The sequence below is a fragment of the Euwallacea similis genome, chromosome 29, assembly GCF_039881205.1.
Source record: "Euwallacea similis isolate ESF13 chromosome 29, ESF131.1, whole genome shotgun sequence".
Taxonomy (NCBI): Eukaryota; Metazoa; Arthropoda; class Insecta; order Coleoptera; family Curculionidae; genus Euwallacea; species Euwallacea similis.
The window spans coordinates 2382138-2399991 of record NC_089637.1 but is presented as its reverse complement, the minus strand read 5'-3'; the positions used below and the strand labels follow the sequence as shown (position 1 = coordinate 2399991).

Genomic DNA, 17854 nt, shown 5'->3' with positions numbered 1-17854 from the left:
GGAATATTGCGGCTAAAATACGAGGCTTTCAAAAGTTTTCACTATTGGGTTATCTATTATGGGGGGATCTATTATGGCTACTTTTTAAAATTATTTTCATATTATACAGGGTGTCCCAAAAGCCCTAAAAGTATCAAAGTTGTGTTTTTTAAAATGGAACCCTCTGTATATTATTGCATTTTTGGATTCTCTGATCAAAATAAGTGCCTGTTTTTAATAAGGTTTACTATACCTAAAACTTAAGGTTTTTTAAATAATTTGAATTTTATCAAAATTTGACCTAATTTTCATGTTTTAAACATTTAAGAAGTATTTAAGTTATGCAAGTGTAATTTACAGTGTAGTGTAACAATAGATCATATTTTATATTCCAATCATGATAAACTTGCCATTTTATACAGGATGTGCAAAAATTAAATCTAATCAAATAAGAACTTTAAGTGGCTATAACTTTATTAATTTAAATACAACGCTATATTTTTTAACTTACCAGGATATATAATTTTTAATTACCTATCGAATGGTATTAGGGTGTTCGTAGCTAAGTCTTCGCGTTTTTACAGAATACGCTAAATAATTGTTCTTTGTGCCATTTGGTGTTATTTAGTTCAAAATTCCAATGTATAATATCTAGTTGCCTATGATATTTCAAAATGTCAGATAATTTATTTAATCTGTCAGTTTTTATACTGGGTCCATATTTAATTGGACCGTATTTTTTTGAAGGAACTTTAAATGGTGTGATGTTTCTAAATTTCCTTTTACACCAATTTCCAGTATTATTAGAAAAAGTCCCTTTAACTATTAGAACCACCATGTGGCTTCAATTGGATGGAGCTCCGCCTCATTATCATCGCGAGATTCGGCAATTTTTAAATGCCAACTTTAAAAAAAGGTGGATTGGAAGAAATGGATTTCAAAATTGGCCCCCCAGATCCCCAGACTTAACTCCACTAGATATCTTTTTGTGGGGATACATAAAAGGAATTGTCTACAATACGCCTCCGACAACTTCACAGGATATGAAAACACGTATAAGAGACGCGTTTGAAACTGTTACTCTGCAAATGCTTTCCAGAGTTAGTAGTGGTTTTAAAAAAATAATTTGTAAGTGCCTAGAAATTTCGAGTAGACATTTCGAACATCTATTATAAATATTTTTTTCTGTTTTATGTTATAGTTGATATGTGATTTAGATATGAGATGATAGATATAAGATTTAGAACTTTGAACTAAATAACACCAAACGGCGCAAAGAACAATTATTTAGCGTATTCTGTAAAAACGCGAAGACTTAGTTATGAACACCCTAATACCATTCAATAGGTAATTAAAAATTACATATCCTGGTAAGTTTAAAAATATAGCTTTGTATTTAAATTAATTAAGTTATAGTCACTTAAAGTTCTTATTTGATTAGTTTTAATTTTTGCACATCCTGTATAAAATGGCAAGTTTATCATGATTAGGATATAAAATATGATCTATTGTTACACTACACTGTAAATTACACTTGCATAACTTAAATACTTCTTAAGTGTATAAAACATAAAAATTAAGTCAAATTTTGATAAAATTCAAATTATTTAAAAAACCTTAAGTTTTAGGTATAGTAAACCTTATTAAAACAGACACTTATTTTGATCGGAAAACCCAAAAATGCAATAATATACAGAGGGTTCCATTTTAAAAAACACAACTTTGATACTTTTAGGGCTTTTGGGACACCCTGTATAATATGAAAATAATTTTAAAAAGTAGCCATAATAGATCCTCATATAGTCCAAAAGTGAAACTTTTTGAAAGCCTCGTATTTTGGCCATAATATTCCGCGCCGTATAGCAGGAATAACCCTGTATATAGAAATAAACTACAAATGATTATCTACAACTTTTGTATTTAACTTTTTCTTCTCAGATTAAAAGGAAAACCTCTAGGTGGGTGGTGAAAATATAACCAATGACCCTGTACGTAGAATATAAGAACCAAGTTTGCCGTAAGTTTATAATTTCAGTTTGGGTTTGATTTCATCTTGAACAGTCATATTGTAATGTTTCACAGGAAACACATTTTTATAAAGGTTTTTATAAGGTAACACTCGTATTATTGACGATTCATATGACGTTTCACCTTTTCAAGATAGTTATTAAAACAGAGACGTAACAAACTTCAATTTTCCAAAGCAATACCTTGTAATATTTTTTTTCTTTTAGATTTTCTATTTAATACTGAACATGCTTGAGAAATCTGCATAGAATTTAATAATGTAAAAATGTTACAATATGTCTTATAAGGCATTGTGGCAATTGTTACAAAGTTTTTCCCGGTTATTGATTAATATGTTTATGAATATAGGAACTAAACAGCACTTGCTCCCACTTATTTTCGTACTGTTTACATCAACCATCACAAACGTTAAAATACAGATACTACTTAAATACCATAATCTGAATAAATTCATAGATAATTTTCTCTCAGAACTTACCTGCATATACCATGGAATTATTGCGAATAAATTTTAATTTCCAATGACTTGGACCGGCCCAAATTTGATCCACTTTTCCGTAAGCAGTGTCCATAACATTATTGAAGGAATAGACAGACCTTTCGACATTGCTGACGAGGCCCTGTTCAGTTGGATAGAAATTTACTATGGTTTCTAGGTCTCGATTTCTTAATGGCATTTCTACTTCTTCTTCGTCGGTTAGAAGATCCTCTAACTCTAACAAAAAAATATATTTAGAGTCATTGCACAAATTTGCGCAATATTTAGTTTTATATCTGATTTGATTACAAAACACTCTGATTAATACCTACTGTTTGCGGCCCTAAACTGATTCTTTATAGTCCTCGTACAATAACAGTAGGTTAAGATATAACCTTCATAAGACAGCATATTCGCGCGAATCGAAGTTTGGAACTTTCGTGGATAAGTGACAATTTTTTATTTCAAATAGAACACCTTGTATATTATTTTGAATTTGTAATATAGCATTTGAGTTTTAAAATTATTTTCAAGAAATTGATGTTTGAAATACTATAATTTTTGCACTCTCGAGAGTGATAACTTCCAAACGGTGAAAATTATAGTAAAACCATAACCACAATCTTAATTTTTTCAAATTCATCTCAAATGCTACAAAAATGAAAAAAAATACAGGAGTCAAACTAAAACAACTATGTTATCAGACAGACCTTAAAAAGTTAAAAATAGGAGTGTGAAATTCATTTCACTGACATACTTTACAGTTATTCCACACAGCTAATAATGGTGTCTTTTAAACTGGTAGTGAAAAAACATTATGTTAATTGAAAAATATTATGTTGCATTCATTTAATAAATTCAATCCACAAATTCAAAACATTAACGAAGGATTCAGTGCCAAAAAAAAATCTTTTAAGAACTCGAAATTCATTCGTTATCACGAACAGATGGCCCTGCAGTAGTTGCTTCACTTTAATTATTTTGTCGTTTCGTTCTACATGATTTATTTGCCTATGGCTGTATTTAATGCCAAAATAAGAAATATTAGATACTTACTATGAATCTATAAAATAAATACCATTAACATTATCGTGATTTCAAAATAAGCAGATATTTTTAAGTATATGTTCAGCGAAACCTTTGGGCATTATAATTTTGGTAAAGGGTTAATTGAATTTTATGCATATGTAATTACACCATCGTAACATAGATCTGAAAGACATTTTTAATCCAAGTTGGAGCAAATTATAATAATTAAACTTTGTTCAAAGTTTAATAGAAAACAGCTGTTATTTGAAGACGCATCTGAAATTGGGTACGTAAACTAGTAATAAAGAGTTTATGCTACGAAAAGCTGATTTGGCCTCTTCCATTTACTCCGAACTAAATTGAAATCCCAAAAATTTGATTCGGAGTGTTTACAGCATGAAGAAAGTATTATAACGTCATTGATTTATTGCACCAAATATTTAATCCATGCGGTGTAAACTTTCCAATTGTCACATAGTAAATAATATCGATCCAATTTATTAACTAACATTTAACTATTATATTTATAACATCATAGACTGGAAGTGTCTAATATTTTTATCATTTTTAGAGCGTCTCGATGAACGCTCTGTCCCAGTTTTTACTTTAAATCTTATTAGAACAGAAATCTGAAATGAAATATTTTCCAAGTGGCGTAAAGAATTTTTTTTAATGTTAGGGTTCTATTAAGGTTAATTGTTATAAGTGGTCGAATAGAAAGTTACATATGTCCTTTTTATTCAAATAATATACAGGATGTTTAAAAAAATAGGCGGTTAAAATGATGTACGTCCGAAGCACATACAGTGGTGGACAAAAGTTTGGAAACTACTGAATTTATTTTTAGTTATAACGGTGTCCTTTTAGTTAGATTTTAAATTATATACAGGGTGGGGTTTAAGTAATGGTACACAGAGTAATGGCAGATTCTCCATGTAAAAATATTGCGATTTAGATAAATTTACCTTAGTCAAAAAGTTGAGAATAACTGAATTACAGGGTGTTAAAGTCGCAATTTTCTTTTCGTTTTTTCTTTATAATTTTTTTAATAATGTACAGAATTCCACCAAAAATGGTATTTAGGGGTTTTTCAACATAACAAATTTGAATATTATGTTAAATTAGTTCCATCCTTTAGAGGGCGCTATCTGCATCGTATCGATTATGTTTGAATTGTTACAATTTTTTTGTTAATAAATTTGTGTTTTTATTAAACTATGTGAATTTTAAAACATATTTATGTCAAAAAGATATACCTTGTAAATATTGCCAGTATGCACCGTTGTCGAGATATTTGCATTTGAAAATATAATTGCATTTTTAGTTGTTTATAACTGCTGTTGTATACACATTATTATAATTGACAGAACTACTCGTAGTTGTCAAACGAGTGTCAAACAAATATTAAAATATAAATTCAACATGCCAAAACATAGTTCGTTTTCAAATTTAGAAATGAGAGATATGTTGTGCGTATATGGGCAGGAAAATTTCAATGGACGTAGGGCCTATAGACGTTATTTGGAAAGATACCCAAATAGAAAACAACCTGATTTCAAAATATTTAAGAGAATATATGTATGATAGATTAGGTGAAATCGGTACTTTAAGTCACAACACTAACAATATCATGGGACGTCCAAAAATTAAGCCACAACAAGAAGAAGTTTTAATACGCGTTGCTGAAAATCCAGAAATTAGGAGAATGGCAGCAAATACTGGAGTAAGCAAAAAATCGATTATAAAAATTTTTCATCAAAAAAATCTGCACCCGTCTCATTTTACACCTGTGCAAAATTTATAGGAAACTGATTTTCCCGCTATAATGCAATTTTCACAATTTTGTCGTAGGCGTCAAAACAATGGGAAATGAAAATTTATTATTTAAAATTAGAAGATTATTAACCAAACGTGTTGTAAAATGTATTGAAACCAAAGGTAGACACTTTGAACATTTATTAGATAAAGAAGATTTATTTTATTAGATTGTTGTTGATATTAAATTAAATTGTTTATTATTATTTTTTGTTTTTTTATTTTACCATGTAATGCAATATTTTCAAATGCAAATATCTCGACAACGGTTCATACTGGCGATATTTACAAGATATATCTTTTTGACATAAAAACGTTTAAAAATTCACATACTTTAATAAAAACACAAATTTATTAAGAAAAAGTTGTGACAATTTAAACATAATCGACGTGACGCAGACAGCGCCCTCTAGCAGCTATATAAAAATTAGATCAAAATTCTTACTTGACATTTTACAAAACTTTAGTATACCAATTTTTTTGTTGATACTACAAAAACACAAAATGTTATTAAGGAATTTTAAAATAAAATTTCAACCTTTAACACACTGTAATTCTGAAACACGCAACATTTATATAAGGAATATTGGGTCCAATCATCATATTTTGGTGTCCCCTATCTTGGGTTTTGCCATGTCCTATTCCCAATGAATCATCCTGTATAAATATAATTGTACATAGATGTAAATAAACAGGTAGTGTAAAAACCTATAAATAATGAAGCTGGTATTAATAAAATAATATATACCGGGTGAGCCAAGAAGGTGGCTCGCCCTTATAACTTTTTTGTTTTTAAATATAGAAAGTTGAAATTTGGAAGGAAGCTACGGATGGAAGGAAATACGACAGTAGAGCCGATTGATTGACATTAATGACATTTATCTAGCACTTCTGGTTTAACCGGAAATGACCTCAACTTTTGATTTTTAAATGTAATGCCCTATAAATTTTGACTTTTTTAGAATCTAGAGGTCATTTCTAATCTAAAAATATGTAATTAAAAAAAAAAATTTTTTTGGCGTTTTTTCGTGTCAAGCTACGCCATTGAGGTATACATATTAGGTACAATTTTAGGTCAGAATTATGGGAAAAAATATTAATTTGTCATTTTATTGAGTACTTTTGCTTTTATGAGCAATTTAAATACCGAGAAACAGTTTTTTCCATTTATCTTCTGTTTTTCAAATAGCAACATAGTGGCTCATTGCGATTTTCTGAAAGAGTATTTTTTTCTGAATTTTTTGATACTAAACACAACGTATGCTCATTTAGAAATAAATCGTTAATTCATTAAAAACGTTCAAATTCAAAAAAAAATACGTTGGCCGTGGAATACGTTATGGCCGCTTTCTAAATGATAGAACAGCTATCTCACGAATTGATGTACTTGAATTAACGTCTACAATAGTTAAAACATCGATTTCTTTGTCTTCACTGATAATAAAGTGTAGTTCTTTATCAGCATTTCCCGTTTTCATTTTATTCACTAATTTTTTAAAATAGTGGCGACCTGGATGATTTCTAAATGGAAACTTTTCCGTATAAACTCGCGCAGCATCGGAAGGCCCTTAACGACATTCTCCAAATACTAACAACATATAAATTTTTTCATTATTTCTGTAATTTTGCATTTTTTTATAATTTAATTCACTTGCGTTTTTAGAATTGCACACAATTTCTACAAGTAGAAATATTTTATTCTTTTGTTCTGTCATTTGGAAAGCGGCCATAACGTATTCCACGGCCAACGTATTTTTCTCTAAATTTGAACGTTTTTAACGAATTAACGATTTATTTCTAAATGAGCATACGTTGTGTTTAGTATCAAAAAATTCAGAAAAAAATACTCTTTCAGAAAATCGCAATGAGCCACTATGTTGCTATTTAAAAAACAGAAGATAAATGGGAAAAACTGTTTCTCGGTATTTAAATTGCTCATAAAAGCAAGAGTACTCAATAAAATGACAAATTAATATTTTTCCCCATAATTCTGACCTAAAATTGTACCTAATGTGTATACCTCAATGGCGTAGCTCGACACGAAAAAACGCTAAAAATTTTTTTTTTTTTAATTACATATTTTTAGATTAGAAATGACCTCTAGATTCTAAAAAAGTCAAAATTTATAGGGCATTACATTTAAAAATCGAAAGTTGAGGTCATTTCCGGTTAAACCGGAAGTGCTAGATAAATGTAATTAATGTCAATCAATCGGCTCTACTGTCATATAGCTTTTTTCCAAATTTCAATTTTCTAAATTTAAAAACAAAAAAGTTATAAGGGCGAGCCACCTTCTTGGCTCACCCGGTATGTTTTTTGTTGTTCGACATAGGTTTGGAAACGTCGTTTTTGTACTGTTTTATCTGCAAATTTTATAAATATACATCAGTTTCTGTACGTATTTTTAACTGTACACTTAATTCCAAATATGGCTGAAACAAAACAAATTCCAGTAGCTATCCGTCAACGAATTTATATGATTAAACGATTTATAGGATAATTAAAATGAAAAGAGAGGGTTACTCGTACGCTTTGATTTTCGAGGTGTTGAAAGTGTCGAAAAAGATAATTTCAAAAATTGTTAAAAAAAAACCAGTGCAGTACTGTCACTGATCGTTCTCGTGCTAGACGTCCACATTGTACTAATAGAAAACTTGATAGACGAATTAAAACCATTTCGTAAGCAGATCCTTGCAAAATGGCTTCGGATATTCATAAAGAATTAATGTTTTCTAACATTAAAAACGTTTCAATAAAGACTGTACAACAACTTCTACGTGATATGGGATTGTTTGGACGCAAACCTGTAAAAAAACAACTAATTTCCAAAAAAAATCGAAAGGCCCGTATTACTTTTGCACGTGAAAATATTTCAAAGTCACATGATGAATGAGGTGCCGTGTTATTCAGTGACGAAAATAAATTTAATTTGTTTGGAAATGACAGTAAGGTTAATGTGAGGCGTTCGATTGGTAAAAGGTATAATAAAAAAAATACCAAAACCCTACCGTGAAACATAGCGGTATTTATGATAAATTATGGTTTGAGGATGCTTTTCGCCGTCCGGTGTTGGTTCGCTAATTCGTATAATAGACATAATGGATTGATTTATTTATAAAAATATATTGAACGATCACGTTTCCCTATGCTGAAGATAATAAATCTCTACAATGGTGATATCAACAAGACAACGATCCTAAACACACTTCAAAATTTGTCAAGGATTGGTTTCAGATGAAATCCGTCAACGTCTTGAAGTGGCTATCATTGAAGTAACCGTATTTAAATCTAATTAAACACCTTTGGGATCACTTGAAAAGACAAATTAGGAATCCTACAATTAGGAACAAGGATGATTTATGGAGAGTGTTAAACTGAAATGGAAAAATATTTAGATGATAATTTGTGAAAAATTAGTTGATTCGATGAACAGTAGATGTGCAGCAATGATCCAATCAAACGGTTACGCAATCAAATATTAATACATAAAATTATTGTACTGATAAAATAATAATTTATTTTAATTTAATGAAAAAATTGAATAGTTTCCAAACTTTTATCTGTCATAAAATCTTAAATTTGTGTATTTTTTCTGCAATCCATTTAAATTAAGTGGTTTATTGTGTTGCACAATGTTTAATAGATAATCCTATTGATTTAAATTATTGTAAGTCATATAGCGATAATAATTACTTTACAATTTTTAAAATCATTTTGACTGTTTCCAAACTTTTGTCCACAATGGTAGATACTTAATTAAATATTAAAATGATTTCACATATGTGGTTTAAAATTTGACCTACTGCCGCTCTAATAATTGAAAAATGGTGGTTTTATCGACCACAGCGGCCATAAGAGTTAAATGTAAGTATACCTACTTAATATCCCTAGTACTTAACCAATATTACTCTATATTAAGTGACAAAAATAAGGGTTTATAAGAAACTTACCACCCTGGTCATTTCCATCCGCAAAAATATCATGAATTGAACCGTCGAGTTCCGCAATTGGGATCCCTTTATCATCTAAAACGACTTCGTCTAAAGTAGTGGACTTCGTAAGTAAGCTGTGAAATAAATTATGTAGGAATTATATTGTTAAGTATCCAAAAACAATACATTTTTAACATGGAAAAATAGATAACATGTTGATACGTCATCGGACAAAACAAGTTCTGTACAAATTTTGGACTCAACGCTGAAAAACAGTGGATTTGGAACGATCTATTGAAAATTCAAAATATATGAAATATAGACTGAATTTTTTTTGGTAATTAGTGAAGGAATCGCGGAAACTAGAAACGTTGCGGATTCCTTTAAATGGGGAGAGAATTGCAGTTTTATTCACATTTGCATCAGGAGATATAACAGGAATTCATTTTCCATCTTGGTTTATTGATCAAATGCATCATGTAATTTTTGACAATAAACCGAATATGAAGGTAAATTTGTGTTAAGTTGATTAGTACCACAACCCCTTAAAAGGCAAATTTAGAACCACTCTTTCTATTTTAAACAGTTCATGTTTTACTAAATATTTTAGAAAATCAAATTTTGTCGATCCTTTAAATCAATTTAGCCGTTTTACTATGGGAATTCGAAAAAGTGTGATATTAAGTAATTCTTATCTACTATGTTCTATACCTATGTTCAAAATTTTTAAATATTGTCAGCGTTCTGGCAAAAATCACTAAGTCCAAAATAGTAGGTTTGAGAAAAATTTGTTTTAATTTTATAATTGGAAGCAAAATTTTATTTTATAGAAGAGAACTATACTACTATATTAAAACAAAAGTAAAGTTTAATAAGATATGATACAACAAATAATGACATGCAAATTTTTGATACATTACTATATTGATATTTGACGGACTTAGCGAGTTTCGGTGGATTAAAAAATGGCAACGACTAATACGAGCCCTAACAATTATACAGGGTTATTCACGCTATACGGCGCGGAATATTATGGCTAAAATACGAGGCATTCAAAAAGTTTCACTTTTGGGCTATATGAGGATCTATTATGGCTACTTTTTAAAATTATTTTCATATTATACAGGGTGTCCCAAAAGCCCTAAAAGTATCAAAGTTGTGTTTTTTAAAATGGAACCCTCTGTATATTATTGCATTTTTGGATTCTCTGATCAAAATAAGTGCCTGTTTTTAATAAGGTTTACTATACCTAAAACTTAAGGTTTTTTAAATAATTTGAATTTTATCAAAATTTGACCTAATTTTCATGTTTTAAACATTTAAGAAGTATTTAAGTTATGCAAGTGTAATTTACAGTGTAGTGTAACAATAGATCATATTTTATATTCCAATCATGATAAACTTGCCATTTTATACAGGATGTGCAAAAATTAAATCTAATCAAATAAGAACTTTAAGTGGCTATAACTTTATTAATTTAAATACAACGCTATATTTTTTAACTTACCAGGATATATAATTTTTAATTACCTATCGAATGGTATTAGGGTGTTCGTAGCTAAGTCTTCGCGTTTTTACAGAATACGCTAAATAATTGTTCTTTGTGCCATTTGGTGTTATTTAGTTCAAAATTCCAATGTATAATATCTAGTTGCCTATGATATTTCAAAATGTCAGATAATTTATTTAATCTGTCAGTTTTTATACTGGGTCCATATTTAATTGGACCGTATTTTTTTTAAGGAACTTTAAATGGTGTGATGTTTCTAAATTTCCTTTTACACCAATTTCCAGTATTATTAGAAAAAGTCCCTTTAACTATTAGAACCACCATGTGGCTTCAATTGGATGGAGCTCCGCCTCATTATCATCGCGAGATTCGGCAATTTTTAAATGCCAACTTTAAAAAAAGGTGGATTGGAAGAAATGGATTTCAAAATTGGCCCCCCAGATCCCCAGACTTAACTCCACTAGATATCTTTTTGTGGGGATACATAAAAGGAATTGTCTACAATACGCCTCCGACAACTTCACAGGATATGAAAACACGTATAAGAGACGCGTTTGAAACTGTTACTATGCAAATGCTTTCCAGAGTTAGTAGTGGTTCTAAAAAAAGAATTTTTAAGTGCCTAGAAATGGACGGTAGACATTTCGAACATCTATTATAAATATTTTTTTCTGTTTTATGTTATAGTTGATATGTGATTTAGATATGAGATGATAGATATGAGATTTAGAACTTTGAACTAAATAACACCAAACGGCGCAAAGAACAATTATTTAGCGTATTCTGTAAAAACGCGAAGACTTAGTTATGAACACCCTAATACCATTCAATAGGTAATTAAAAATTACATATCCTGGTAAGTTTAAAAATATAGCTTTGTATTTAAATTAATCAAGTTATAGTCACTTAAAGTTCTTATTTGATTAGTTTTAATTTTTGTACATCCTGTATAAAATGGCAAGTTTATCATGATTGGGATATAAAATATGATCTATTGTTACACTACACTGTAAATTACACTTGCATAACTTAAATACTTCTTAAGTGTTTAAAACATAAAAATTAAGTCAAATTTTGATAAAATTCAAATTATTTAAAAAACCTTAAGTTTTAGGTATAGTAAACCTTATTAAAACAGACACTTATTTTGATCGGAGAACCCAAAAATGCAATAATATACAGAGGGTTCCATTAAAAAAAACACAACTTTGATACTTTTAGGGCTTTTGGGACACCCTGTATAATATGAAAATAATTTTAAAAAGTAGCCATAATAGATTCTCATATAGCACAAAAGTGAAACTTTTTGAAAGCCTCGTATTTTAGCCATAATATTCCGCGCCGTATAGCAGGAATAACCCTGTATGTTGGGACGCATTATAATTTTTAAAGTTTTCAATATTTTAAAACAAATATTAATTAACATATTCAAACGAATTATATTTTCAAGATGCTCATACAATGCTTAAATAACTAATAAAAAAATAATACAACGAATTTGTTGTTTAGCCCGAAAAATGACAAACTTAAGAAATATTGCGTATTGACAACTATATAGGGTATTTAAAATTCGACCCTCACCACTGGGATTTCGGAAACCACAGGAGATACGAAGAACTTTAAATGGGGGCAAGGTTGCGCAATCTAGCCCTTGATCGAATACCATTTTCAAAATTTTAATTTTCCGAGTACTTCCGAAGGTATCCGAGAAAAACTAAAAATTGGAGAATCCATTTTTATTTTTTTTAGCGTTATTTGACAGGGAAGGTTAAATCCGTAAGTACATTTTCATTATCACTTTTTTCAGCTACACGATGACATTCAGATTTGCCATCCGACGTTTAGTCTTTCGGCTACCATTTTATTTTATTTTTTTTACTTTGGATTAACATCTAGTTGAGATTGGTGAAAAACCTAGGATTAAGTATGGAAGCAGAATGGAAGAAGATTTTCGAAAGCACCAAACTCAGCTAGATGTTAATCCAAAGTTTTAAATAATGTTTTATGCGGCTGTTGTCTTTCCGGATATAACTCAATATACATTTGAGCTGTTTTCGTACTGTTCCTATCAAATTTGTAATAAAGTCTTAACATATCTCGTTTCTCTTCATTTCTGAAGCTGATTTTCATGGGAAATCTGCACAAGTTCTAAACTCGTTTGAAGAGTTCTGTCATATAGTGCGAATAAAAGAAAATCTTTCGATGGAGTCAAAGCTAACTATGTAATATTTCTTTTTATTTAAATATTTCGGTTTTTAAAAAGTAAATTATAAGAAGTTGTATATCAATGAAATCAGAATGAAACGCACTACTTTTCTATTGAAAAATCCAATGTGGCCCCCATATAAAAAAATAAAGTTGATAATGGTAGCCGAAAGACGAAACGTCGGATGGCAAATCTGAATATGTCATCGTGTAGCTGAGAAAAAGTGGCAATGAAAATGTGCTGACGGATTTAACTTTCCTTGTCAAATAACGCTAAAAAAAATGGATTCTCCAATTTTTAGTTTTTCTCGGATATCTTCGGAAGTACTCGGAAAATTAAAATTTTGAAAATGGTATTCCATCAAGGACTAGATTGTGCAACTTTGCCCCTATTTAAACTTATTCATATCTCCTGTAGTTTTCGAAATCCCAATGGTGAGAGTCGAATTTGAAATACCCTATATATTAGGACGCAACGTATTTTAGCTCTAATTAATAACTGGTAACATCGCCTTTCGCTTTAATAACTGCTTGGATTCTTGCTGGAATACTTCTCACCAATTTATCATAAAGTGTAAAAAAAAAGTGAAAATGTGTTTCAAATCTTTTCAATAGCTAATCTTAGAACTTCGAGGCTCTTATGACGATTATTTCTTAGATATCTCTTCATTTCGTGCCAAACGCATTCGATTGTGTTTAAATCAGGGCTGCTTGAAGGCCAAGAGATTGCATTAATGTTATTCTCGCCAAACCATTGCTTCGTTGAATGGGCAGTATGACAAGAAATACCATCTTGTTGAAAAATGAACTTTTCGTCATCGTGCAACTGACGAATGCTCGGAAGTAATTTGTTTTGTAATATTTGTTTATACTTCTCAGCATTTATTGTGCCGTCTATAAACTCTATCTGACCTAATCCCTTGGCAGACATGCAGCCCCAAACCATTTGACCCTTAGGAAATTTAACTGTTCGTTTCAAACAGTTTTTGTGAAAAGCCTCTCGTTTTGTCCTTATGACTCTTTTACGTATATCTCCAATACAGACGTCAAATTTGAACTCATTACTAAAGATAATCTTTTTTCAATCATTGTAAGTCCATGAAACTTTTGATTTTGCCCAAATCAATTGATTTTTTTTGGGTAGCTATCAAAAGTGGCTTTTCTTTGGCCTAACGAAAATTATAAAAAGCAATTAACAAGTAATACGCCTCCTAGAAATGAAAGTACCTTGTAAAAACCGAGTCCGGACTTATGAATCCATATTCGATAGCACTCCATAGATATATTTAAACCACAATGATCGTTCCATCTAGCAGTGACTTCCCGGAGAGTGCCTCGTCTTTGTTCTTTGCATATTTTTACTAATGGTCGTCGATCTCTTTCTTTAATAATTGAACAACGACCAGTACTTCTACCTTCAATTTCAATTGTACCTCTGCGATTATGGGATTCTACAATGTTCCCGACTGATGACTTTGATAATTCTAAGTCCTCTGTTATTTTTTTTCAATGATTTTCCTTTAATGTGTTGAGAAATTATAATTTTTCTTAATTTCTGAGAAATAGGCACATTTCGGACCATATTTTGGGGATTTTTAAAAACTATGCCATTACAAATGGCTTAAAAATATATGCATAGAACTTTAGAATACGTCAAAGTCAAGTTGTCGCAGCCTACTTAGCTTATTAGTTATGGCGTCCCAATGTATAGTTGTCAGACATAATGTACAATATTTTTTAAAGTTTGTCATTTTTAGTATTTAACAATAATTTTGGCAAATTAGTTTTAACCAGTTGTTTATGCACTGTATTTGCATGTTGAAAATATCATTCGTTTAAGTATGTATACACTTATTTACTTTAAATTTTTAGTAAACCTCAAGATTACAATGCGTCCCAATATACAGGGTGATTCACGTAACTGTTTCATTAGAAATTTTTGTACTTGTAACTAATCTAAATTTTTCATATTTGGGGGTTAAACTAATATAGATACACTTTACATTTTAAAAATATTTTGAAGGTCATATCAATTCCGGTTATACCGGAAGTAGAGGTCAAATTCATTATTTCAAATGGAACACCTAGTAAATTTTTGCATTTTTGGAATTTAAGGATTAAGCTAATTAAATTCTTATTAGGTATTTCTATACCTAAACCTAACCGTTTTAAAGATATTTTGATTTAAAAGACAAATCTTTCTAAAACGTCATTTCCACAAAATTTAAAATTCTCAGCTATTATTGAAGCTGGCTTTACGAAAATTTGCTGACATGTTAACTAGATATGGTAGATTAGGTTAATGTGAAAAGTTTTTATAAATATCATACAGAGTGTTCAAAAAACCACGTCATATTTAAAGAACTTTGATAGCAAAAAAATCGCTTATTTCAAATGGAACACTCACTATATTTTTATATGTCTAGAATCTAAATTTAATTCTCAATCGATTATTATTAAGCATTCCTATACCTAAAATTAACGCTTTTGCTCTAATTTGCGATATTTTAACATTGTGCAATAATAATTCTAAGTATCTTACTTGGCCTTGAAAAGAACATTTTAAAAAATTTGATTCTAATATCCTAAATTCGTTCTTTGTGATTTTCGGAAGATGCGGATATCTTTCGTTGAATGTACGGCAAGTTCTTTCCAAAACTTTGTTACACTCTCCATGAGTAAAGAATAAATTTAAAATATCACTATTGGAATAAGTATTATTAAAGTTCACGATTCTAAACTGCTGAGCGAACTTATTGAATTGATAATTACATTAACGCATTTTACAGGAAGCAGCCATGTTCTTAGAAATGTTTAAATTTCTGCTAGCATCCCTCAGACTTGAATGCGGATTGGTATTAAAGTAATATAAAATTATTTGGTTTGCTTGAGGCTCGCGATTACGTTGCTGGTCCGGTAGTTTTACAATTGTCCCATAACGATCAAAACGTCTGTTGATATTTGCGACTGTTACATGACTAATATTGCGTTCTGGATGTCGTCGATTAAATTCATTTGCTGTTTCACGAAAAGTACGCGTCCCATCACCAACTAATCTTATTATTTCTACTTTTTCTTGCAGCGAATAAGACATTTTTCGAACTTTTTACTTCTGTGAAATTGATTATGTTACGAACAGCAAACCAATAGTTAGTACCTAACAGTAACAGTACTAACGTAACCATAGCAATATATTGTTCGTTTTCACAGCACACTTAACTTGTGGATACCGCATACATTGCAGGTAGCAAAGGAAAAAGGAAGCAAAGTAATGAATTAAAAATATCTGTCTAATGTTTAAAACACTTTGGCATAATTGAAAGAACAAAATTGCAATGTTCTTCAACAACTTGTATTCTGGAATAAAAAAAATCTTACGTTTTGTGCTCGTATTACTAGTAGAGAAGCTTGTCAGAGCATAACTCCACAACAACTAAGTAAAGTACTGAGAAATAATCGTTGACGTATTGAAAAATGTATACGAGAATTTGGGGGGTTGATTGAAAATATCAAAATTTAGTTAATTATTGTTAAAATAAATTTTTTTGCCAATTTTAAAATTTGTTTACGTAAAAAACATGTTTTATTGATTTTCTCGAAAATCCTGTACAGTAGAAAAATGAAAATCGGAACAGGTAAGTTTTAGGTCATTCTAATTAAGAATCTGTTTTCGTTTTTATCCCAAAAAAGCCCTAATAGTATTTTCCGAAATTTGATCCCATAAAAATGCACGTAATTGGTTATGATTATGGATAAAGAGGGATCGTATCCACTAGACGAATGCGCATTTTGAATATCTAATTAACAAAAAAAAAAAACGTCAAAATCGATTAAGAAATAAAGGTTTTACGAAAGTGTTAAATCCTTAACCCGGACACACTGTATATTAGTTTAACCCCCAAATATGAAAAATTTAGATTAGTTACAAGTACAAAAATTTCTAATGAAACAGTTACGTGAATCACCCTGTATAGTTGTTAGGGCCAGTATAGTGAAAAAATGTATTATATCAAAATTAATTTTGTATGTAAAAAAATACATTTAACCTATCACTATTGATTATTAAAAACATTGAAATAGTATTAAACGAAAAAAGAAACTAATCTTGTTCGCTTTCACTTTCTATGCTGGGTTCGGCATTTCTATTCTCACAAACTTTCGATGGTAGTAGCAATAGATACCAATTGTTAAATTCTACAGGAATTACTCCATTAGTGCACAGCTTCTTTAGATCGTTATATTTCTGGATAGAAATTGGCAACATTGCGGTATATGCTTTATTTAGCGAAACAGATGATGTTGAATGCCTGCCTTTCTCACTAATATTCATAAAGAGATAATTCCCTGTATGACTGTATTTGTATTTAACTAATCCAGGGTTAGTTTGTTCAATTCGGAAACATTTTACCTGTAGCCATTTTACTTTTTCGCCATTGATATTGACAATTTTAAAATCGATTGCGATAGGCTCTTAAAATCAAGATAGTTTTTATACTTCAGTTCTTGAACATGATACGGGTCATTTTTTTTTCTTCTCCCTTTTGGATCGAGCCATTTTAAAAATATTTATCCAGTCATTTAATGTACAAACGACCACATTCTTCTTTTCCTTTTCAATGGAATTATGCATACTATCACAATTCATTATTTAGTGCCCAGGTTCCAAACATTTTTGTTTAACGGTAGTAACTACGGTATTTCCGTAGTGAACAAAATAGTAAACTATAGCAGAGACATTCTGATTTCTATTTTACACACCACAAGTATCAGAAAAAAATGATACTCCCGTAATATGATTAAGTAGGATGTTAAGGTATTTGTAAAGGCACGTTGCAATTTCTAAACTTCCTCGTACTCCATTACCTTTAGTCCATGTGT

The 17854-nt window shown here is 30.1% G+C and overlaps 1 protein-coding gene across 1 annotated transcript in view; it reads right to left on the bottom strand.

Moving 5' to 3' along the window:
• LOC136417616 (condensin complex subunit 2-like) overlaps positions 1-17854 on the bottom strand; it is a 38871-nt gene that overhangs the window by 10034 nt on the left and 10983 nt on the right. Inside the window, exons 6-7 of the mRNA XM_066403389.1 lie at positions 9280-9395; positions 2486-2722 (exon numbers count right to left, since the gene is read on the bottom strand). Of these exons, the coding sequence (XP_066259486.1) occupies positions 2486-2722; positions 9280-9395 (353 nt within the window). The remainder of the gene's footprint in view (positions 1-2485; positions 2723-9279; positions 9396-17854) is intronic.